Source organism: Delphinapterus leucas, chromosome 13 (assembly GCF_059928025.1).
Source record: "Delphinapterus leucas isolate spDelLeu-1000000601 "Yukka" chromosome 13, BTC_Dleu_Yukka2, whole genome shotgun sequence".
Lineage (NCBI taxonomy): Eukaryota > Metazoa > Chordata > Mammalia > Artiodactyla > Monodontidae > Delphinapterus > Delphinapterus leucas.
In genome coordinates, this window is record NC_143141.1 from 10,494,206 (window position 1) to 10,518,394 (window position 24,189).

At 59.2% G+C, this 24,189-nt stretch overlaps 1 protein-coding gene and 1 long non-coding RNA gene across 9 annotated transcripts; one reads left to right on the forward strand and one right to left on the reverse strand.

Annotated features, from left to right (window-relative positions):
• Positions 1-6,802: 6,802 nt before the first annotated feature.
• PROM2 (prominin 2) lies at positions 6,803-23,082 on the reverse strand. Of its 7 annotated transcripts, none has more exons than XM_089922764.1 (24): positions 22,669-23,077; positions 21,952-22,001; positions 21,318-21,520; positions 21,102-21,222; positions 20,743-20,806; positions 20,430-20,519; positions 19,948-20,147; positions 19,479-19,553; positions 18,613-18,676; positions 18,209-18,368; positions 17,738-17,890; positions 16,681-16,804; positions 16,039-16,130; positions 15,827-15,911; positions 13,194-13,340; positions 12,635-12,706; positions 11,802-11,894; positions 11,613-11,666; positions 11,249-11,329; positions 10,958-11,026; positions 10,252-10,314; positions 9,945-10,051; positions 9,520-9,594; positions 6,803-8,801 (listed from the first exon to the last, which is right to left on the reverse strand). In XM_089922764.1, exons 1-23 carry the CDS (start codon positions 22,910-22,912, stop codon positions 9,531-9,533), a joined length of 2,475 nt encoding a protein of 824 aa, XP_089778890.1. In that variant the 5' UTR covers positions 22,913-23,077; the 3' UTR covers positions 6,803-8,801; positions 9,520-9,530. The 7 variants fall into 7 exon arrangements, with proteins under 7 accessions (XP_089778890.1, XP_089778889.1, XP_089778888.1 ...); XM_089922763.1 differs by having other exon boundaries at positions 9,524-9,594; positions 10,252-10,341; positions 22,669-23,075; XM_089922762.1 differs by having other exon boundaries at positions 10,252-10,341; positions 22,669-23,075.
• Positions 9,581-14,279, forward strand: LOC149747678 (uncharacterized). 2 transcript variants are annotated; one of them, XR_016395349.1, is made up of 3 exons: positions 9,581-10,065; positions 11,772-12,371; positions 12,871-14,279. It is a non-coding gene; the product is annotated as an uncharacterized LOC149747678 (long non-coding RNA). The 2 variants fall into 2 exon arrangements; XR_016395348.1 differs by lacking the exon at positions 12,871-14,279 and having other exon boundaries at positions 11,772-12,372.
• Positions 23,083-24,189: the final 1,107 nt, after the last annotated feature.

Sequence of the window (24,189 nt, forward strand, 5' to 3'; positions counted from 1 at the left end):
TGTTATCTGTTCTGTTACGATCAGCCAGATCTAATCCTGGTCTTTCTTCTTCCCTCCAAAGCAAGACTGTCCCAAACACGTGGGGAACTGGCCAGGCATCAGGACAGATGTTCTGAGTGTTAACTATTCTGGGGGTTAGCGTATTTTCCTTTCCCTCTTTATTCTTCATTTAATTATCCTTCATCCTTCCCAACACCTCGCTACCATCTCTTGAACTTTGTTCCAGGCATTTTCCTTGCACTCTCTGTCTCCAACCTCCCAAGAGCCCCACAGAGTGGGAACTAATCACAGTCGTCCTTGTCAGGGGTCTCCTAGCCCTTTAGGAAGTGGCTACTCATTAATTACTTGGATAATTAGACGATGCACTCACTGACCAGCCTTCGAGCGTAAGACACGGCCTCCCAGCACTCAGCCTTCCCCCAACGCAAAAGGCCATGGGCCCAGGCTCAGGGTCAGCACTCCCAGGGACTTAACTGAACCAGGTGGCTGACCCCAAGCTCCTCCTCCGTCCAGCTTCAGTTCCACAAATACCTAAAGCCCCCGCCGTCCAAACGGGGCCCCAGGAGTCTAGCCTCCCAGCCAGGACACCCCAACACTTACTTTCCCAAAAGCGACCCTACAGGAGACAGCAGGGGCTGGGGTCAAAGGTGGAGGCACAGCAAGGCTCCCTGGTCCGGGGCAACCCCCAGAAGCTCCCGCTCTCCACCCGCGCCGGCGCCTACCTTGGCCCGCTGCATCCTGGGCACCGGAGGAAACTGTTGCCGGCTTCCCCACTGCGCAGCCGAGGAGAACAGGACTGCTGGGCCCGGCGGGCAGCTGCCTCATGTTTGCTGGGACCCAGACGTAATTGTTACCGGCGGCTCCGCTCCCGCCCCCTGTCCACCCGCCCTCCCTGCGCGCTTCTACCCTAAGCTCCGCCCCTTCTGCTCTGTCTCCTCCCCCCCTCAACCTCCCACCGTGTGTGTCTCTCCCTCTCCCTCTCGCATCTTTTCCGTCTCTCTCCCAGCCTCTCCGTCCTATTCTCTGGGTATAAACCACTCCTAACCCTGCCCTCTCAGCCTGTCGCCGGGGGTCTCTCTCTCTCTCTCTGTGTCCCCCTCCCCCGCCCCGTCTGTCTGTAGCATACACTCTGCTCCCCAACCTTGGAGCGGGGAGAGGTGGGGGGTTGCCGAGAGCCCGGGCTGGGGGCAGGGAGCTCCGGCACAAGTTCCTGTCCCAGCACGGGGAGGCGTGGCAGTGGAGCGCGCAGAGGCCAGCCCTCCCCTCCTTGCTGCCCCCTCTCTCATCCTACTGGTTCCTATGGACACCAGGTGGAGTGACACCCCCCCCAATGACCTCGGGCCATTGCAGTCAAGGTGGGCTGTGGAGGGGGATCTCCCTGGTGTCCCTCCAGCCACCCTGCAGATGACCCCTGGGCACCCCTGGCGTCCGGAGCATCCTCCTGATGGGGACATCGCTCTGGGCACTGGGCCCTCAATGGCCCCACTGATGGGGGCTCACCACCCAGAGATGGTGATGGCTACCAGGGCCACGTCACGTGGGTCACAGGCAGGGGTCCTTCAACTAGTTTCATGGGTGCCCCACGCTTACTTATCTCCTTTCACCGCACGCGGGGGCCTTGCCGTAGGGGAGCCCTCTCCAAACCTGAGCTCCTTATACACTCCAGGGAGCCTGGCGTCTGTTCCCATTGTCTGTGTCTCAGGTTGGGACCACATCAGGGCAGCTGAGGGACCTGACCAGACCTCCTGGGGGTTGTGGTGGTGGAGGAAAGGGGTGAGGGCCCCTGAGCATCCTGGGGAGGGGGGACCCTGGCTGCCCCTCAGGAGGGCAGACTCCTGGGCATTTGCTCATCCCCCAGGGAAACCACCCAGGAGCCAGGTGCCTGAAACCTCAGCCAAGTTTCTCTTTTCTGCACCCTGAGGAAGGAGCCAGCCTGTGCCACTGGTTCCCCTGGAAACAGAGCCCTGAGACACCCCCTCTTCTGGGCACACAAGAGCACTTGCACGTCCTTCTCTTTTTTTGTTTTTGGGTGTTTTTTTTTCTTTGAGCCAGCCAATCAGCTCCAACTTTCAGATTGTGGGAGGAAGAAAATAGTCTGGAGCTGTTTGCCCATGGAGGGAGGACGACTATTTCTAGACAGGAGGCAGCCCGTGTGTCTGGCCCCGCTGGACTTCCAGGACCGCCTGGGCCTCGTGCCAGGCAGGAACTCAGCAGACCCTGGTCCCCCTTCCGCCGCCCATGGCTGTGGCCTGGAAGAGGTGAGGGCGGCTGCAGGGTCAGGCTCAGAGGCCGAGCTCCTTGAGAGCCTGGGGGCCTTTTCACCTGGTGACCTTGGCTCTGAACAAGCAGGGGTTCCCTGAACACGTTGAGTCCTCACCGTGGCCTTGGCAGGGAAGTGTCATTATCTCTGCAGATGACGAAAGTGAGACCCAGAAAAGTTAAAGGATTTGCCCAAGGTCATAGGCTAGAAAGTGGCAAAGCTGGTGCAAAAAGCCTGTTCCTTTCACCCCTAAGTGAACACACGGCTAAGACCCGCCAAACCTCCCACGCTCCAAACATCAACTTGGACACTTGCCAGTGTGCTGTCCGGGACAGGCCTGACCTTAGTTATGGCCTGGTGCTCGGAGGTGGAACCAGAGAAGGCCCCTCCCCCCAGGTTTGGCGTCAGGACTGAACTTCCGCTACCCAGAGATGCTTTCTTCTGAATTAACAAGCTAATGAGCTTCCAGCTACAAGAAAACAGGGCAGCCGCCCTCCCCCGCCAGGCCCCCATGCCCTTGGGCCTGGGGTACCTCCCACTTCAGCTGCCACCAAGGGGGTGCACCTCATAAAACACACATGGGGGGGTGCCCCACCGTGATCTGTGACCCCCATCCTCCCTCCTCCCCCAGCGCCCTCGGGGGCTTTTCTAGAGCGCTTCCAGCTGGTCCCACACAGGCCTGTGGGGAATGCAGGGATGAGAAAGGGCAGGAGAGCGTGGAGGTCAAGGACACCCCAGAGCAGGGCTCCCCACGTGGGCCTCAGCAGTCCCGACAGTGGTGTGGGCACGTGGGCAGCGGCTAACTCTCCCTGAGAATGTCTGGGAGTTTCCGGAGATTCTTTGGCAGTGCATCAGACCCGAAAAAGATCAAGGAAGGCTTCAGGATGACCTTGCCTTGTCGGCCACGAACTCCAGCCTGATAGGCTTCAGCTGTGGTTTTCCTCACTGCAGAGTGGCGAGCCCGGGGATGCAGGAGTGTGGAAGGGGGAAGGAGGGGCTCATTTCAAGCCTGGAGGAAGGCTGAGTAGCTTGCATTTGAGAAGAGGCAGTGGCAAGCCATCTGAGCTGGCTCAGGGCCTCACTCTAATCCCATCTTGGTGAGGGGCTCACACCACCCCTACCCACAAGCCTTGGGGGTCTTCCGGACCTTCCTCAATTGTTACACACAATCCTCTCCACTCCAGGCCCAGGTTCAAACCCCTCCTCCTCAGTACCCCAAACCTGGCCCCATGGAGTCCCCAGTCTGTATGTTTCTTCCGGATCCTTTCGGGCCCTGGTTCTGCCTTCCCCTGGCTGAGGGGCACAGAGAGGCAGACACACAGACAGAGACAGACAGAAAGATGTTCAATACAGTTTCAGGGTTTGGGCCCTTGCTCCACCAAGAGCCCCTGCCTGTGAGGAAGGCCCCCTCTGAGTAGAGGTGGGTCTCACCAGGCATGTGGAAACCCCTCCCCACAGGAGCTCAAGAAACGTCTGTTGCCCCAAAACAGTGCTTCCCTGGACACCACAGCACTCCGGTGTCACCATGAGCTGGCACAGCTGTGGAACTGGAAAGCCACCGAATGCAGCCTTATTTGGGTCTTCCACTGGCCCTGGAAACCTCTTCCGCTGCCCGCCGCCCAGCGGCTGGATGGAAACCTAGCAGACCCGGGATGCCGCTTGGTAGGGAGATACGGCGGTTCACTACACCTCACACAACAGTCTCAGCTGGGGTCCGGGCCCTGCTCAAGGCCAGCCCTCCTGCTGCACAGCCCAGGCCTCCGCCCAGCTCAGGTGGGCTGGGGCCTCCCACTGGAGCTGTCCTGAACGTCACTCTGGGTTTGGCAGAGGTTGGAAACTATACCTCTCCCTCCTGCGGGCACCTCCATGTGTCCTCAGAGCCTGGCCACCACTGGGCACCTCTGCAGCTTCCCCCTGACCAGGGTACTTCACGTAGGTCTCAGGGGTGCCAAGGAGCCCCCCCGCCCCAGGCAGCTCCATCTCTGCACAGCTGAGGCTTGTCCACACCTCCAGGCAGCCTCCAGCTGACCCTCCCTCCCACGAGGCTCTTGTCTGGGCCAGCAGCCTTCTTCCTGGCTCTGCCGGCAAAGCAGCCAGCCTGTCTCTTGTGCTTTAGACCTCGCAGGTGGGGCTGGGACTCATCTGCTGGATTTCTCAAACTGCAGGGGACACCTGGAAGGCTCTGAAGGCTTTCTTTAAAGCCCCTTCCTTCTGGCTTGATGCGAAGGGAGGGTCCCCCACCCATCCCCTTGGGCTCATCTCACCTCCCCCAAATCTCTCCCCCAGCCTCAAAGCCTGACTCCTGGGTACCGTCAGTATGGTGAGGGCTCGGGCTGCTGAAATTGTGCATTGCTGCTGGGCAGAAGTGAGGGGCCGGGTGGGCTCATCTCTGTGCACACCCTGCCTTCCCCTCCCCTGGTGCTGCAGTGCTGTTTGTAAGATGGGTAACTGCTAACTGCTCCGGGGGTGGCACAGCCGTGAAGTGCAAGGAAGGATTAGGGGCCATGGAGAAGAGGCTTCATTCCAGCATTCCTGGGGTGTGGCCCAGGCTGGCCACCAGACTCCTGGTTCAGTCCCTGCATTCAGGTCTGGAGAGACAGGGCACTAGGAGCTCAGAGCACAGGCCCTGGGTCCAGGAGGGTAAGAGGGACACTGGCCTTGACCACCCAGAGAATTCAGGTATCCCTTGAATTATAAAGTGCCACCATTACCAGTTGATTCTTCGGGGTAAGTTGTGCCCTTTCTACTCAGCCCGCATCCAGTCCTGTGCCTTAGTTTTCTCAACCATAAATAGGTAAATAACAGTGTCTATCTCGTAGCTAATACATGTGTGTGCTCAGCACACTTCCCGATTTATACTCAGAGCTCAATAAATGAAACTCTGTTTGTCCCCTCAGGGAGCCTAAGCAGGCCCCTAACCGTATGGCCCTTCCTTTGCACACCTGGAGCCAGACAGAACTACACTGGCCAGCCACCTGGGACCTGACACCCTGGCCCATGTAGCATTTCTCTGGCAGAATCTGCCACTCATTGCTTATGGCCTTTGCTCTGGGATGGCCAGGCTGGCAGAACTCCCAGGGCCTCCAATCTGTCATCCCTCCTGCTACAGGGACAGCAAGGACACTTGGATCACATCTCCTGGGAGACGGAGCCTCCCTCCCACACACCCACAGGGAACGCGGCTGACAGCGTGCCCAGGAGGAAACCTCCAGAGCCACCAGGGTCAGGGCATCTGAATCAAGGCCTGGCGGGGCTTCAACTTATGGGACCTTGAATCAGCCACAGAGCTTCTCAGAGCTTCATCTGCTCAACCGTGAAACAAGGATGACGATCCCCACCTGCTTCAGGGAATGTCATAAGAACAGATGAGACTGTGACCTCGAAGGGGCTTTGTTTCACACATAACGTAGGATGGGCATTGTAGGATCCCAGCATTTTAAAACTGGGAAAATATGTAATATATTTCTCTCTGTGGCTATTTCTGTCTGTCACCTGCTGAGTGCCACCCCACCTCCAGGTTACCAGAGCCCACAGTGATGCTCTGAACTGAGGTCCTTTGAAAAGTCCGTGTGCAATGCCCTAGGCCAACGTTTCTGGATACTAAATTCAATGAGTGGCAGCCTTTCCCAATTCACAGGGGGAACCTCAGTTAATTTTTTAGGACTATTAACTTCTGATCATGCTGGACTAGGTAATTTGGACTAAATTCCCAACTGAGGACAACGAAAAGCTGCTCAAAAAATATATTTTTTAAAGTTTGATTCAGGGGTATCAGGGAGCAAACAAGGCAGTAAAAAAATCACAGGGCCAAGTTCTGGGAAAAGAAGGAAACGCAGAGATGTGTGCTGGCAGCTGGGGTTACGTTCTCCCTAGGGGGTCTGCTGAGCCCAGAAGATACTGCAAAGGTGCTGAGCAGAGCTGTTAACAGCCTCTGGGACTAAGGAGGTCAAAACTAGGCCCACCAAGAGCAGGGGGTACCCGGCAAATCTTTCATGCTTTGGGTTGGGACCCCAGAGGGTTTCACCCCCAGAATATGAATGAACTAGAAATAGACAAGTGCTCCAAGGGACTGCAAATCATCTCAGTCCCTGAAAGTAAAGTAAAACAACCTGGTTTGCAGGATCCCAAGGCATCTGCCCGAGGTAAACATAATCCTCATGGAGCAAGATAATTTCATTCTGTACCTCAAATTATTTCTACAGGTTTTCATATAAAATGTGTGGCACTTGGGCTTCCCTGGTGGCGCAGTGGTTGAGAGTCCGCCTGCCGATGCAGGGGACACAGGTTCATGCCCCGGTCTGGGAGGATCCCGCATGCTGTGAAGCGGCTGGACCCGTGAGCCATGGCCGCTGAGCCTGCGCATCCAGAGCCTGTGCCCCGCAACGGGAGAGGCCACAGCAGTGAGAGGCCCACAAACCGCAAAAAAAAAAAAAAGAAAAAAGAAAAAAAAACAAAGTGTGGCACTCAATTTTTGCCGAGTATGTGAGGAGACAAGACAATACTAACAAAAACCAAGAGAAACAACAGACACTGGAAACAGACTCACAGAGGCTCCATATTAGGGAGTTATTGAACTTTAAAATAACCATATTTGTTTGCTCAGATACATAAAAGGTAAGATAGGCAATTTTGATAGAGAACTAGAAATGATTTTTTAATCATTTTCTAGTTCTATTTTTATCCCATCAATCTCATTCTTAAAATGCAGGGTGCTACAGTTCCCCACACAGGGCAACATGAAAAGCAAGCCAAGAATCCTCTGGGAAAAGCCCAGAAGAGGCGATTGTGCTACATTCAAGGATGCTGGTCTGAGAGTGTGCGTGCAATAGTGACAATACATTGTGTAGGCACCATCCCAATTTCTAGTAGCAAATTTGTTGCTGGTTTGTAAGATGCAACTAAACATAGACACCCTCTGAAACTCAGCAGACTCTAATCTTGAAGGGCTTTGCTCCTTTGAACAGGGACCCATCTCCCTCTTCGCTTGTATCTGCCCAGACCCAGCTCTGCCGCCGGCCCAGAGCAGTCATGGCAAAAAAAAAAAAAAAAAAAAAGCAGCATTTGAGTATTTGTTTTGTGCCAGGCCCCTGCCAAGGGATTTCCACACACTGTCACATTAGTCACAACCCTAGGAGGCGGCTATGACTATTTTCCCCATTTTATAGGTGGAAAAACTGAGGTCTAGGGGACCCATGGATCATGTTCAAGGTGCCCTGGTTACCAAACGTTACAGCCAGGTGTGAACTCAAGTCTGCCTGCTCTCAGTGTGGGCCCCACTCCCCACCTGCTGATTACTGGGGTGACCCCTGGATGCCTGTGGTCAGAGGAGGCCTTGGATTCTCCTCTCCACAAACACTCACTAAGCACCAACCACACCCAGGGCCCTAGCCTGGGAGAGCTGAAGGATCCAAGGCCAAGACTTAGTCAAGTGAGAACACTTTAATGGATCCGAGGTCCTGTCCACCTCTTCTCTCCCCTCCTCCTCCCCATTTCTGGAACTCAGGGTCCAGCATGCAGGGAGGGCACAGGGATGGACTAGGGGTGATGCCCAGTCAGGGGCATAGGATAAAAGAGGTAAGGGCCACAGTGCAAAATCCTCTTGTGGCCACCAGATCTCTCCTGGAAAGCTGGGTGGTGACTGTCAAAGAGGCTACCTTCTGGGGAGCTGAGGGGGAGCCCCTGCTCCAGCCCACATCCCAGGTCCCTTCTTAGGGAGTCAGTGCTCCCTAAGCCGAGGGACAGCAGTGTGACTTCCAGCCCAAGATGCAGACGGGGCCTCAGCCTTCACACGGGCCTCCCACACCCCCTGGGGGCCAGACATCCAGGCCGGGGTCTGTGGAGGGTCCCACGCCCTGAGCAGCGGAGGGCTCAGGGGCCACGAGGCAGAGCCTGCAGCCGGCCCAGGCCCAGGCCATGGTGGCCCCTGGCCTGCTTGGTGGCTTTACCTGATTAGTGTGGCTGGGCAGGAGGGGTCCCTGTGGCCGACAGGTAGTAAGGGGACAGGTAAAGAGGGGACAAAGGGGGGGAAGGGGCTTCCCTGGGGGGAGGAAGTGAGGGCTGGGGAGGGGACAGAGTGAAGTGGGGCAAGTGGGGGGTCAGAGGAGAGGAGGAAAAGGGGCAAGGAGCTTGGAGAGGTGTGGGAGGCATGGGCAGGGGGAGGGGCAGATGGGACAGAGTGGGGCTGGGCAGGGCCTCTGTCCTGCCCAAGGGGCTGAAGAGGAGGTTCCACTAGGTGGAGAACAGGCTCTTCCTGGAGCTAACATATTGCAGCAAGGAGGATGAGGGAGACACACCTGGAGGAACCTGTTTGCTCTGAGATTCAACAGAAGGTAAGTGTGTTTTTGAGCATGAATGAAGGGGTCGTGAGCAGAAAGGGGTACAAAGGGAGTAGCAAGATGGGCTCAGGTAACTGGAATTGGGGGACAATCCAGGCCTGGATGCCAGCCTGGGCTCTGGTGGCAAAAGCGACAGAAATCCTCTAGTCCAGGCAAAGTCAGCAGGGAAGGCAGGCAGCCCCATGCATCACCTTGCGTCCATATCCCTGTTGTGGATTAAGAACAGGGGAGGGGGAGGGGAGGGAGAGGGGAGGGAGGGGAGGGGAGGGGAGGGGAGGGGAGGGAGGGGAGGGGAGAGGGAGGGGAGGGGGAGGGGAGGGGAGGGGAGGGGAGGGGGAGGGGGAGGGGAGGGGGAGGGGGAGGGGAGGGGGAGGGGGAGGGGAGGGGGAGGGGAGGGGAGGGGGAGGGGGAGGGGGAGGGGAGGGGAGGGGGAGGGGAGGGGGAGGGGGAGGGGGAGGGGAGAGGAGGGGGAGGGGAGGGGGAGGGGAGGGGAGGGGAGGGGGAGGGGAGGGGAGGGGGAGGGGAGGGGGACGGGGAGGGGAGGGGGAGGGGAGGGGGAGGGGAGGGGGAGGGGGGAGGGGAGGGGAGGGGAGGGGAGGGGGAGGGGAGGGGGAGGGGAGGGGGAGGGGGGAGGGGAGGGGAGGGGAGGGAGGGGAGGGGAGGGAGGGGAGGGGAGGGGAGGGGAGGGAGGGGAGGGGAGGGGAGGGGAGGGGAGGGAGGGGAGGGGAGGGGAGGGGAGGGAGGGGAGGGGAGGGAGGGGAGGGGAGGGGAGGGGGTGGAGGAGCTGAGCTCAGGCCTATCAGTCCCAGCCAAGTCCCAGAACCTTCCTGCCCTCCTGGGCCCTGGAGACCCCAGAACCCAAACCCTTCCCTTCCCTTCTCAGCCCCACCCTTGGCACCAAGGAATAAAGCGGGGGAAACTCACTCACTGCGGTCCTAGAGCTTCAGGGAGGTGACACGGGGGATGTGGAAGGGCTGAGTGTCCTCAGAGCTGCTGGCACTGCAGCATCACAGGGAGTGAGTGAGTGAGGCCCCCAGGCCCAGGCCCTCAGCCCCGACACAGGAACAAGCCCAGAGCCTGGAATTTCCTGCCTCAGAAGCTCTTCAGGGGTAGCAAGGGTGCCCAAAAGTTAGGTCTGGTGGATGTGTTGCAGCAAGAAGGATTCAGGGTAGACACATGGAAGAACTTTCTGGCCCTGGAGCTCCTCAGACTGTGTGACTTCAGGGTTAGGCGTAAGCCTCCCCTGCCTGGAGGTCTCAAGATGGCGTGCAGCAGGGGCCGGGCCCAGCAGCCGGAAGGGCTCCTGCCTGGGCCCCTGCTGCACCCCACAGACCTGGCAGCCTCCTCACCTGAGGCGTTTCCGGATGGGATGGAAGTATCTGGAGGTCTTGACAGCGAAGATGACACTGGGGATCAGGAAGAAGGCGCACCAGCCCAGGCAGAACCAGAAGGCGTTCTGGAACAGAGGAGGTGAGGTCAACGCACTGTGTCTGGGCACCCCCAGTCCCCCCGCTGACTCAGTGTGGGGCACGGGGACGCATTCTCAGAGCTGAGGGAAAGGGCGGGGGTGTAGGCCCAGGGCAGGGCCCCGCTCACGCTGTCCCTCCCGTGGGGGCCTCCACGTCCACGAGCCCTGATGGGCTGGGGGGCACTCACCCAGGGGTCAGCCACCATGTCACACAGGATCACACGGCCATTGTCCAGGGCTGTGGAGAGGGGCTGGCAGGTGGTGATGCGCTGAGTCACCTGTGGTGTCAACGTGAGGCAGGTACATGCAGACACACCCAGACCCACAGGTGCTCAGAGGGAGGTTGACAGGGACACAGACAGGCCCAGGGACACAGTGGGGAGCCACTGCACAGCTGTACACAGACACACGGATGTGGCAACACAGAGAAGGGAGGACACACTGCCATCAGCTCATCGCTCACCTCCTCCCTTTCCCACCCTGTTCACCAGCCTGGGTTAAGCCCTTACTGTGTGCCCAGAGCTGTTCTCTAAGTCACACTCTCACTGGGAGGCAACACGTGTGCACACACACACAATGCACTGCACACACGTACATACCTGCACAGACACATACTCGCACACACATGTACAGACACACTCAGGGTTAAGCGAGACCCCTGCCTGTCCAGTGTGGGTGGTAGATAGCCCGGTCCACGCTCAGGCCTCAGAGAAGGGCTATGGCAGAGTTTGGGGGATGGGCAGAACCCAGCCAGCCAGATGCCAGGTTTGGGAGTTTGGGTTCAATCCTGAAGGCCTAGGGCACCCCCAGGGGCTCTCAGGGGGCAGAGGAAGTCGAACAGCTGGTACGGCTGGAAGCTTGCCTGAGGCCAGGAGGGTCTGAGCCCACACTCACCTCCTCTCTCACCCAGGCCACGTACTGGGAGAAGTAGCCCATCTCCCGGGTCAGGAAACACTCACTTTCCTGCAGGGAAGAGAGGAGCCCTGGGCTGGTCGGAGTCCCAGGGCCAGCACCCCTGCCCCCCATGCCTGGCACCATCAGGACAGGTCAAGCTGGCTTTCCTGGGAGCCACGGTGAGGGGGCAGGGCTGGAGAATCCTGGGGTGGGAACCCTGCGAGCCTTAACCCTTCAACTCACCTCTGACTCTGAAGCCACCCCCCAGCCCTGCCCCATCCTCCCACTCACATTCTTCAGGATACGGGTGGCCCAGGTAGGCAGCTCTCCTTTCAGGTGAGTGACTCTGTCCAGGACATCTGAGGTCTCCGGCTGGGGGAGAGGAGAGGGGCTCGGTCAGGGAACAGCCACTCATTCACTCATCCATTCATTAACTCAACGTACGACACACAACATACTCACCTTGGGGTGGGCCGTGTTAGGCCCTAAGGACAGAGGACACATATGGCGGTCCTCAAGGATCTTCCCACCCCACCCTCAACTTCCAGTGTGCCTGGGTAGAGCAGGTGAGGTCCCAAGCCAGCTGGGCCCACACGTTCTTGCTCCCTCTGCTGCCCACCTGCTCCCCCCCACCCCATCCATCCCCAGCAGCCACCTGGAGAAGTGGGGCAGAGGATGCCAGGGCATGGACACTGAGGTTGAGCTTAGCCTGTGAAAAAGAGATCAGGGCTGGTCAGGGGAAGGAACTGGTAGGAGGGAGGGTTCCCAGCATCCCTCTCCTCCTCCTTGCCCCCTCCCTGCATCTCCTCTCCAGGTCCTGGACTCCCTGAGCCTCCAGACTTACCACAAGCCTCTGCTGGAGGAGGAGCTTCTCCTGATGGAGCTTTCTGAGCCCCTGGGCCTCCTTCTGCAGCTGCTGCCCCAGCACAGTATTGCCCTGAGGGGAGACATATCAGAATGGCACTCTGCCCGGGCCGAGACAGGCTTTGACGACACATCCTTCACCAAACCGTTCGACCAGACATACTGGACGGATGTGGAAAGTGCTGGAATCAGAGGTTGGCCTCAGAGGCAGAAAACTGAGGGCTCCTTAAGTTCCTTGGCCAGATCTTGGTTTGGGGGCCTGAGCCCAAGTTCCAGGTCCGGCCCTAGCTTGCTCTGCGCATCGTGGTGGGTAGGAGAGGGGTGTCTATGAGATGCCTTGAAGAGAACTTTTTAAACTCTCTATATTTATAAATACAAAGTGCTACTTTTCCCAGTACATTTTAAGCTTCTAGAGGCAACTGTCATGATATCTGATCCATCAGGCTGTCCTCACAGCATCTGTCCCAGCAGATTCCACAAGCGGTGTGCGCCTAGCAATGCTTGCCCAGCTGTGCGATGTCAGACCACATCTGACGTCATCTGATCTGAGGTGGGTGATAATCCACTTTAGAGATGAAGACGCCGAGGCCCAGAGATGAGGAATGATTTGCCCAAGGCCACACAGCCAGTTGGTGGTAGAGCTAGAGCCAGAACTGATGCTACAGAACCCTTCATCCCAGCCGGGGGTCCAGAGTCTCAGCCCTCGGTGACAGGGGCCCTCAGTCCCCTCCCCAATCCAGGCACTCCCACCCCGTCCCCCCTCCCAGGCCTCTGGCTCCAGCCTGCCAAGTGGGGTCTCTGTTCCCTTCTCACTTGGGTCTGGGCCAGTCCCTCCAGCTCCTGGGCCAGCTTCTCCACGCTGATGTTCACCACAGGCTTCTGAATCTGGAGACGGACAGGAGAGGCCAAGAGGGGATGAACCCCGGCTCCCCCAGCCCCAGAATTCCCAGTCTTTGCAAAAGCACCCACACCAGCTAAGTCTATTGTGACACATCAGTCACAGTGGGTTTGACCTGAAATTGTGAAACATATGAGATACTTTCCATTAGGAAAGAAAAAAAAATGAGGCACCCTCTGGTGTAACCCAACGGAGAGGTGACTTCCCACCAGCATTCGCCACAGCAGTGGGTTCAGGACCACGGACAGCAACACACGCTGTTGGGTGGAGGCACATTCATTCTCGCCCAGCCCAGGTGCTGGCAGCTGGGACACATGGTCTGGAGACACCCCCAGCAGAAGAGGCCCCATGGACATGTGGAGGGGTCCAGGAACGGTGGAGGGCCAAGACAAGGTGAGACAGCTCCCCGACCCCCAGCTCCTCTGCGGGCCCCTCTGCTCTGCCGTGGTCTGGCCTGAGGTGCCCACTGCTGACCTCAACAAGGAAGCCTGGGTAGTGGATGCTCTCGAGCCCACTGCTCTGCAGGGCCTCCAGGTCCTGGCGGGCGGCTGGGCTCAGCAGGTCCAGATTCTTCACGTCCACTTTGAGTTTCTGCAACTCCTGCTGCAGCTTGGCAGTGTACTGGGAGGGAGGGAGCAGGGTGGAGCCGTGCTCTGTGGGTGAGCCAGGACCCCACAGCTGCTATCCTAGGTGAGGGGTCAGCAGGCCCTCAGGGCCCTCCTTCTGGATATCCAGGGCCCCTACCCTGGACACTCCCAGCCCCAGACAGGCTCCCAGCAGGCCTCTGCTCCCCACCCATCCCCAACTCCACCTTACCCCCACCGAGACCCAGCTCTCCTCCAGCGCCTATCTGGCTACTGGACAGCAGCACAGACCTTCCCAGGCCACGCAGAAGAAAAAGAGCTTCCCCGGCCCATCTTTATCACGTCACCTTGTGTTAAGGTCTTCACAGCACCTGTGTGCTATTTACTTATCTGGGTACTAGTTTACTGCCATCAGCTCCATGAGGATGGCACCTCATCTTCCCACTCTGTACCAAACCCTCAGCGTCTAGAGCAGAGGCTCATACATGGTGGGTGCCGTACAAATTTGTTGAATGTGTAAAAATGAGTGAATGAATGAATGAGTGAATAGACACAATCACATTTCTAAGACAGAGCACAGTTTAAAAAGGGACTCGAGCCTGGAGGGGTGGGATAGGGAGGGTGGGAGGGAGGGAGACGCAAGAGGGAAGAGATATGGGAACATATGTATATGTATAACTGATTCACTTTGTTATAAAGCAGAAACTAACACACCATTGTAAAGTAATTATACCCCAGTAAAGATGTTTAAAAAATAAATAAATAATAAATAAATAAATAAAAATAAAAAGGGACTCGAGGGCTTCCCTGGTGGCGCAGTGGTCGAGAGTCTGCCTGCCGATGCAGGGGACACGGGTTCGTGCCCCGGTCCGGGAAGATCCCACATGGCGCGGAGCAGCTGGCCTGTGAGCCATGGCCGCTGAGCCTGCGCGTCCGGAGTCTGTGCTCCGCAACGGGAGAGGCCACAACAGTGAGAGGCCCGCGTACCGCAAAAAAAAAAAAAAAAAAGGGACTCGACATTTTCCAACCATTGCTGGGAGAGATTTAAAGGGCATGAAATTCAGCCCCAGTGTTTCACAGGTGAGAGGCTAAAGACAGGGCGGAGCCTCAGAGTACGGAGCCCAGCTCAGCTCACCTCTCGCCATCCCTCACACTGCCTCTCAGAGGCAGGGGTCTTGGAGCAGCATTTCAGGCACCAGTAACACACAGGTAAAGGAGATGTCTCGAGGCGGGCAGAGTCCTCGTGGTGCCCGGGAAAGCACACCTTGTCTTAATTATCTCTGCATCATCAGCCCACTATTATCTCCTTCGAGGACAAGTTCTCCTAAGGTCACATTTGGTTTGTTGCCAGATGGCCCCCAAGGACTGCCCAGTCCCTCTGGACCTGAAGCCCTATCTGTCCAGACTCTTCTGTGACCTGGACCCCTCCCTTCCCTGGACCAGGGCTGAGAGCCCTCCCCTTTCAGCCAGCAGAGCACAGGGCCTCCTCTGCTCAGGCCCCCTGCTGCAGCCCTCTGTGGCCAGCCTTCACCCTGTGGCCTTGCACCAGAACAGTGCCGGCTCAGTGGACCTCTCCTCTGATTAGAGACGCTGAAAGAGGAGACGGCTATGGCATTAAGGAAACTGCCCCAGGTTATAGTTTAAGGCGTGAAGTTGGGACTGAAATCTGGACCACTTGGCTATGCTAGCCTGCGGACTAGGTGCAGGTGGTGGGTTCAAGAGGAGGTGGAAGGTTTCTGGAGACAAGGCAGAATCAGGAGTTAGCAGTTTAGGAGGGGTGGGGGGAGAAGCAGGTGGGAGAAATGTGGTTTTCCCAGGATATGCTTGGGAAGGGCTCCTGGGGGACCCTGGGAGCCAAGGCAGCTCTCCTCCCACCTCATTTGGGCGTGAAGAGAGGAAAGGAGGGGGTGTTTTACAGCTTCTGTGCACCCTTAGGAGAACCACGCTCTCAAAGTACGTCTCCTCTCATGAAGGAGCACTTCCTTTTCTTTGTTCTAGAACTGTCTCTTGCCAGTGTGAGTAAATCTCTCCAGTTCTACATAGCAAGTTCTGGCAAAGTCCAATGGTTAGGGAACAGGCTGTGGGGAGCCCCCCTCCAGTGGTACCCAACTTCATCACCATCGTTTTCACTGTCACACTCCCTCGCCAACCTCCCTGCTCCCACTGCAGCATCCAAACCGATGCCTGTCCTCAGTCAGGACACACACCCTAGTCCTCTCACTCACTGTCACCACCCTGTCCGGCCTCAACCTCACCTGTGTTCAGCTTTTCCGGGAGCGCAGTGCTCAGAGCTGGTCAGAGCCTCCAGGCATTCACGCGCTCACCCATACGCTCTGGAAGCTGCCCTGGGCTGTAGCCCTGGGCCAGGTCCTGAGCTTGCACCCGGGTCCTCTGCCCCTGAGGCGCCTCAACTGTTCTTGTAGACTTCTCGGGTTCAAGGAGATGGTCCCTCCAGCAAGGCAAGACCGGAAGAGGGGGGGTCTGCAGGAAGGGTCCCCAGTGTGTTCCAGAAGGTTCTCTCACCTGGCTGATATCCAGGTGCTTCTCCAGGTCATAGGAGTCATTGAGCTGCAGGACCGTCCAGAGTGCAGCCCCTTGCTTGCACTGCCTGCAGAGGAACGACAGGCATCAGAGATGAGAGGAGGGCGGGCAGGTGGGGGCTGACGTCATCCTAATGGGATGCCCGCCTCAGCCCCTCCTCACACCCCGGCCCCCAGCCCAGTCTCCCCGCTCACTTATAGGCCAGGAAGACGCTGAGGTTCTTCTTCAGGCCAAGAAGTTGGGACAAGTTCATGGATGACGGCAAGCTCCCCGGAGTGTCTGCAAACTGGGGATGGGACACAGAGGAACGGGCCTGGAGTGGGGAGTGGGGGGGCAAGGCCACCCAGCTTCCCAGGGCCTAGTCCCACGCTGCCCTGGCACAGCAGAGACCATAACCCTGGGACTCCAGCCCACACCTGCCTCTAACTCAGATCACTCCAGGGCCCTAAATCCTGGCAGGGACCCTCCCCGTGACTCTCCAGGAGGGTGGCTGGCCTGTCTTCAGCAGAGGACCCAGGCCAGCATCTTGGCTCACCTGCTCAGTGCAACAGGGAACAAGGATCCCCAATTCCAAGACTCAGTGTTAGGAGGGCAGAGGGCCTCAGGTCTGGGGGCCATCCTTCGAGGTCCCTGCCTGGGGCCTGGGCAGCCTTCCGGGGACTCACTGGCTCTTTTCTCTCACTGGTGGTTTTCCATCTCTTTCCTTGGCCGTCTCCATCATTCCTCCTGTCTCTCTCTCCCTTCTAACCCCTCGGGCTCCTACTTCCTTCTAAACCTCCTGCTCTGCCCACAGCTCTCTCCTCGTCCCTCTGGGCCCCAGAGCGGGGCAGGCCCACCTCATAGAGCTCCCCGCTCTCCCAGCTCCGGCACACCAGGGTCTGCACGTTGCCGCCCAGCAGGAAGGTGGCGAAGACAAGGAGGATGAGGGGCGCGGCGAAGAGGAAGCTGAAGCCTACACCCCTGGGGAAGGCGGAGGGACAGGCTTGAGACAGGAGGGAGGATGCCCTGGACCGTGCGCTCCATCCCCATCTCCATCCCGGGGCCAGCATGGTCAGTGAGTCAGCCCCGGGGCAGGAGAGAGGACTCAGAACTGCTCACCGGCCCCACCTCATCCTCCCCCATCCCCACTCTACCGCTGCTGCCCTGGCTGGCCCTGGCAGCCTAGAGGAGAGCACAGCTGTTCTGCTCAAAGAGCCAGGGCTGCTGGCCTCTGGGCCGAGGACACATGGAGGTGACCAGCTCCAGAGCTCAGCCTCAACGGGGCCACCTGGCATGGCCAGCCATGACCCACCAGCAGAGGCAGCAACCTACAGCATCTGAGTAGGACCTGTGCCACTGACCAAGGCTTCTTTGTGAGACAGGCGTGGCCCCATGCCAGGATTTGAGGCTTGGAGAGTGAAACATGGGCTGGATTTCACTCACCCCTTTGGCCAGGCACCTTTATACAGTGACCCTCCTGCACAACTGAATGTGGCAGCCCTGGCCTTAGAGACGATCTAGTTCAGGGCTGGCAAACAGATTCTACCTCTGGTGCCATCTCCTAATGGTAGTGCTGCCTGGACACTGGGTTAAGCAGGATTCTGAGGCTGTATCTGGGCTCAGAGAGAAAAGGTGCCCATTAATTATTAAAGTTGCCACTGGTGTGGGAAGGAGAAGTGCTTCTTATTTGCATTCCTGCTCTAGGCCAACCCTTTTATACAAACTGAGGCCCAGGTGGGTTATAATTTGCCCAGGGCCACCCAGCAAGTCAGCCCAGAGCCAGACCACAGCTCAGTCTCTTGATCCCCAGGACTCGCTCCTGCAGCTACACAAAAGCTGTCCATGGGCATGAGAGGAATGTACCAGCCCAGGGGCAGGGGGAGAGACCCTCCCCCTCTCCCCAGCCCTTCTTACACCATGAGGAAGCGGGCTCCAGCCTTGCCCTTGGCTTCCGAGTGGCTGGGGTCTTCCCTGTTACAGAGCCCCCAGATGCCCAGGCTGAGGCCCAGCAGGTTACAGACCACCACAAGCAGGACCACAGAGCACAGCAGGCAGCCCACCATCCACCTGCCACAGAGAAGGTGGGGCGTCACGGAAAGGGCAGTAGTGGGCACAGGAGGGGCTGGTGGAGGACCTAGTGGCTGGGTGGGGCCACTACCCCAAAGCTGAGGCTTTAGAAGTGTGACTTCCTATAGGGTCCCCAGGCTCAGATCCCCAGGGCACACAGCCAAGGTGGGCACACGGAGGCCCAACGAGAGAGGGATCTTGGCTTAAATGGAGGTGGAGACTTAGTATAAGGAGGGTTGATGAGGGCTGGAAATTGGTTCCAGGGTGGCTGAGAAGCTGAGCTGCCCATTCCACCCATGCCCACGGGTTCCCAGGCACCTGTATTTCTCATATCTCTGCACCTCCTTCAGGTAGGGGCGGCTGCACTGTTCCATCTCCTCCAGTGCTCGGCTCCAGCGAGAAGCCGCCTCCCAGCCTGGGAATGCTTCGACCAGTGTCCTTAGCTCTCTAGGCTGCTGGGCCACCACCTTCTTCAGCTCTGCCCAAAGCAGCAGGGGCTTATGGGATGGGGAAGACCCCCAGGGGCCCAGGGAGGAGATGGATGGACAGGAAGAACATCTGGGATGCACAGAGATGGTTCACTCTCTGTCCAGGTCCAGCCAAGTGGACAGCCTTCACCTTCCCCACCCCACTACCCCACTCCTCTCTCAACAAGCCTCGTAGGTAGGGGTGTGTTGAGGGGCATCCTAGGCAGACAGCTTGGCCCCTGGGCGGGGCCTCACCTCTGATCACGTCGGCCGTCTGCAAGGTAGCCAGAGCCGGGAGGGCGTTGAAGGTACTGTTCTCCTGCCGGAAGCAAATGCAGCTGTGCCTCCTGCTGTCCACCCGGGTGTCCTAGCTTGGGGGACCCCTGCATGCCAGGTCCAGTGGGAGAGCAACCCCCCTCGGTGCTCCCAGACCAGGAAATCAGGAAACAGGCTTCCCTTTGCTCTCTTAGTCAGTGCCTTCTTCTCCTCTCCCTCAGCCTGGCCTGACTCAATTCCCCCAAACATTGCTCCTTTCTGTCCCCGCCCCTCTTGCTTAGACTGTTGCAGTAGACTCCTAGCCATCCTCTCATCTCTCCCAGACACTCTGCACAGGACCAACAGGGCGATTTCCCTGAAGTCCAGCTCCAGTCTATTCTTCCAGCCTCAGGCCTTATTTCCCTCCTCCTGGAACACTCTGCTCTAGTTACCCAGCACGACTGACTCACCGTTTCCCCAACCCCAGCATTTTCCAGGCCCTGGGTCATAGGTGCTGACTCATGCTGCACCTTTTCCCACAGCCCGTCTCCACCCAGGAGAGCCTGCCTGTCGTCTGGGGCTCAGCTTGTGTGCTCGCTCCTTGGCCATCCCCAGACCCCACCCCCTGAGGGTCCTAGCTCTTCCTTCTGAGCTCCAGGCCTGCCTCCCCCACCAGACCCCGTGCACACAAGGACCAGCATCGCGAGCCTCTAGCCCAGGGCGCCACGTGGTAGGCGAGGCCCTGATGTGACCCAAGTCTTAGGTTCAACTGGGTTCCCACCCCAAAAGAGAAAAACTGAGGCCCCTCACATTTGAGTCCCCAGCCAGGTTGCGAAGAAGTTGGGTAGACTGGGACAGGCACTCACCTCCTGGACCATGCTGGAGAAGTTGGCCTCTGGGACACCTTTCAGCCGATGCAGGGCATCATCCACAGAGGGCACCTGAAATGGTTTGAGGGGCTTGTTATGACAAAGTCCACAGAGAGGCCCGGGAGGGGTCCTTGGGGAAGGATGAGGGCAGAGGCCTCTGAATACTGTGTCCTCGTGTGCAAGATGGGGACCACCACAGCCTCGAAGGCCCTGGGTGGCAGTGAGAACTCAAGAAGCAAAGTCACACGAGGCTCACGGCACAGCGCGTGGCCCAGGGAAGCTCTCACTCCCCTGCCAGGATGACCATCGTTAACTCTGGGTGTGTGGAGAGGGCAGGGGCAGCCCAGGGAAAGGGATCAGGAGTCCGCTTCAGGAAACAGCCGGAACAGAGGCTGCCCAGGGATTCCTGGGGCAGCGGGCAGAGCAGCCCCTTTCACCCCAAGGGGCCTCAGGCCTGGGCCTGCACCTGGTTGAAGTCAGCTCCCAGCTCCAAGGCGTGGGCTCTGTCCAGGGCCTCTGCACAGCCCTGGCAGCTGGGCTCCTGCAGCAGGGCCAGGAGGCGCTCCCGGTGCCCCTGGACAGCCGGCGCCAGGGCCTGCTGCCCCTCCTGAAGTTCCACGGAGGTGGCGTTCAGGGCTCGGAGGTGGTCCACGGAGACCTGCAGGGCTGCGAGACCCACATTTGGACTGAGTGGTCTCCACTGCTACAGCATCCTTGGAGACCTTGCAGGAGGCAGAACATCTTTCCCTCCCAAACCCAGGGGACTGGTGGTCCTTAATCTCTGTGGTTATAATGGAAACTGCCCTGGGGCACGTTAAGCCAGGAGCGGGCAAAGGTGCCACAAGGGATCCTAGGATAAAGCCGTGAGAAAGTCAGGGGCGGGACCGCGGACAGTGTAAGAAATGCAGGGCTGGGCGAGGGTGGGGCCTGCCCCCCAGCGACACTCACCCTGGCCCAGGCTGAGCACAGAGGCCAGGACCTCATACACGGTGCTCTGGAGCTGTGTGTGGATCGTGTTCCCAATGCTCCCGTGGACACCTGGAGAGCACAGGGCAGTCTGCAGGGCTGGACCCCAGGAGACTAGGGGCCTCCCCACCCAACCATCCTCCTCCCCTGGGTTCCGGAGGGTGGTCTTGCGGCAGAGTGGCCGCCGTGCTCCCCAGCTGGACCCTATCCCCGCCTCTGCGAGGGTGTTCCCAGGTGGAGCCCGGGATGAGGGATGAGAGGCCTCCCCAAGGCAGGCCTGAGCTGGAATCCTCACCATCCAGTTCCTCCAAGACTTGCTCCTGAGGAAGGGAAAACTGCTGTGCCACGGCCTGCAGCTCCTAGGCAGACACAGGGCCATGAGGCTGCTCCTTCCTGTCACTGGACACCCCGGCTCCCGTCCCTTCCCCAGCCCTTATTCCCCCACTACCCGCCACAACTGGGCGTCTGTCCTGAGAATACCATGGGTGCCATCATGGATTACAGGGACTCTCCAGCAGGGGGCAGTCAGGTGCGTGCTGGAAGGGGCACCCTCTCTAATGCGCAGGCTACGCACGAATTTGCAGGACCTACCCTGCTCTGTCCCGCCCATGGCTGGCGCTCATGGGGGCACGTGCGGGGTTACTTGGCGCTCACCTGGGGGACATCGGAGACCAGGCCCCGGAGGCTGAGCAGAGTCTCCGGCAGGGCCTTGGCACTGGGGCCCATCTGCTCATGCGTGCGCTGGTTGGTGACAAAGGCAGTGACCACGCCGATCCTGCAGGGATTGGGGAAGAGCAAGGGGCTGGCTGGATGCCTGTGGACACCTTGGGCCTCAGCCCACGCCTCCCGCCTGACCTGGGCGCCCCTCACAGCAGTACGAGGGTGGTCAGCAGCAGGAAGGCCATGAGGGTGCCTCGCTCGCAGGCCATCGTCTTGTGCTCCATCTTCACTCGGCCACCACAGGGCCGGCGGCAGCGGCAGCAACAAAAGCAGAGCCCAGCGGCGGGTACGACCAGGAGGTAGAGGCCGGTGATCACGGCACACACCACGTAGCCTGCCTCATACCGCACCACCTGGGCAGGGCAGCAAGGCATGAGGGGCTGTCCTGACCCTGCCATCCCAGCCCTCTCCCGCCTGACTCCGGAGGGAAACCCGAGGGGAGGGAGGCACACTCGGGGGCGGGGCGGCAGGGGCACTATGCACACATCTCGCATCTCCTTTAACTCTTGTGAGGGGCACCGTGTTACCATCCTACAAACAAAGGACACTGAAGTCCAGGGAGGCTAGGACTCCCTGCAAACCCCACAGCCGCTGAAGGGCAGAGCCGTGGTTAGAAATCAGGTCCGCGGACTGCAGTGCTCACGGAAAAGGGGAAGGGATGCCAGAAACCCCACCCTGGGGCACACCCAGCAAGTGGGCTGAGCCGACGAGGCCCTTCTCCTTCTCCGGTCCCTCGTGCTCACCGCTGAACGCCCTACCCCGGCAGCGCCCCCCGGCCGCTCACCTCATCCGCCTTCACGGAGGATGGCTCATTCAGCAAGGCCTTTATCAGCTCTAGGAAAAGAGTCAAGCTGGGTCTGGGGGCAGCGACTGCCCTGCCCCTGTGTCCACCCCCGCTGCCAGGCAAAGGTGGGCTCTCCGAAGGGGGTCCTCCCACCACCTCGGCACCCTTGGAGAAGGCAGTGTCACCACAGCCCGGAGCCCTCGTGCCTCAGCCGGGCTACAGGAGGCTGTGTCTGCAGGGAGGCCTGGCTCCCCCCTCCTCCTGCGCCCCCCAGGTAGGCCCTGCAGCGGGAAAGCCGGCAGCCCGGTTAAAAGCAGAGAAGGGGCCTGGCCTAGCAGCAGCCCTTCTCCTAAGAGGCAGGCGACGGGCTGGGAGCTGTCCTGCTGCCCATCCTGGTCCTCACAGCCAGCACGGCGCCACCAGACCCAGAGAAAAAGCTCAACCCGCTCCTGGAGAACTTTGACTGTAACTTCCTCTACCTTAGGACAGAGAAACCGCGGCTCAGAGAGGAAAAGGGGCTTGTCCAAGGTCACACAGGAAGGTGATGCCCTGGGTGCCCGGGCCTTCTGGGGAGGAAGATGGGGCTGGGGAGTGCTGGGGACCCTGCCCTCCAAGTGCCTGCCGACGGTGGGTGCGCCCCTCGGTGGAGAGGAGATTAGGGTGCAGAGTGGGGACCCAATACCCGCCGAGGCCCACCCGGGGGAGGGACGCACTCACCGGTGGGGAAGGGGTTGAGCTGCACCATGGAGAGGAAGCGGCGCACGGTGCCGTAGAGGGGGTCCAGGGGCCCCGGCGCGCGGACGCGAGGGGCCAGCCAGCGGGTCTTGGCCGCCGGGGCGAACGCCAGGCGCTCCGCCGGGCCGAGGGCCCCGCAGTCCGCCGCGCCCGCCCGCCGCAGGGCCAGGGCCAGCCCCAGGCCCAGGCCCAGCAGGGCCGCCAGGAGGCCGGGCGCACGCACCATTGGGTCGGCCGGTGGGCTACGGGCCGGGCGGACGGGGCTCAGGCGGCCGAGAGTGCGGGCCGCGCACGGGGCTGGCCGTGCATCCTTCACCAGCCTCCGTCCCGCTGCTCTCGAAACCGGCCCGACAGGTTTGGGCTACCTGGGCACCCGCCGGAGCGCGGCCGGGGCAGGGGCGGAGGCCTGGGCTGGGGGTGGGGTTTGTGGGGTGGGGGGCAGGGCCTGGTCCGGACCCGCTCCCAGCGGCCTGGGGTGGGAGCCTGGCCGCCCTCTCCCTTCCCCAGATGCTTCTGGAAGGGCTGCCTCCGGAGCTGGGTGGGGAAGGCACCTCAGTACCTCTGGGTTATCTAGGATGGCCCAATTTCAACTATTACATCCTGCGCCCAGACGCAGCCGCCAAATCTGGGGCCTGGGAAAACAACCACCCCGTGAAAGTCTGGCCCAGAGTGCGGCCAGACTCCTCTGGGGCCTGCTCTGTTTCCTAGGGTCATGCCTGCGCCCATGCCAGGTCATTCTGGAGCACAGAGGCCACAGGGCTTCGTCCAGAGCGGCTCTCTGAGGGGCCACTGAGACGGGCACAATCCTTTGGGAGAGTGAATCCCAGCAAAGCTGTGCCCAGCAATGTCCCATCCAGTCATCAGCTGAAAGAACTATCAGGAATATACCCAGAGATGAAGTGAGAGAGTGGCCTGGACATACAGACACTACCAAATATGAAATTGATAGCTAGTGGGAAGCAGCCGCATAGCACAGGGAGATCAGCTCAGTGCTTTGTGACCACCTAGAAGGGTGGGATAGGGAGGGTGGGATAGGGAGGGTGGGAGGGAGACGCAAGAGGGAGGAGAGATGGGGAGATATGTACATGTATAGCTGATGCACTTTGTTATAAAGCAGAAACTAACACACCATTGTAAAGCAATTCTACTCCAATAAAGGTGTTAAAAAAAAACAACAAAAAAGAATATGCCCAGAGATGTGTCTGCACAGGCCTCTGTTCTGTCAGTGGCTGTAAGCCCAGGACCCAGAGGGTGCCTGTAGCTGAGCAGTCGGGGAAAATATTGCTAAATGGATGGACGATGATCCTGGCAGCATTATTCATGATACCGGAAGCAGCCCCGATGGCACTACCGTGAAAAAATTGGTGAAATGACCACCTCACACACTGGGCTGTCATTAAAGAAAATGATGTGGAAATGGCTCTTTTGCCCTGAACGATGCTCGCAGAGCACTAACAAGTGTGAACAGCTGATGACAAATGGCTGAATACACGGAGTGAAGGC

Bases quoted from the DNA above. Each gene is read 5' to 3' on its own strand.
- PROM2 (XM_089922763.1), bottom strand. From the start codon at position 22,912: ATGGTGCGTGCGCCCGGCCTCCTGGCGGCCCTGCTGGGCCTGGGCCTG. The intron at 20,807-21,101 runs GTGAGCGCCAAG...GTGTCTGCCTAG, and splicing joins TGGTCTCCGATGTCCCCCAG to GAGCTGCAGGCCGTGGCACA. The intron at 11,330-11,612 runs GTGGCTGCTGGG...CCTCTCCCCCAG, and splicing joins CCTCTGCCCCACTTCTCCAG to CCGGAGACCTCAGATGTCCT.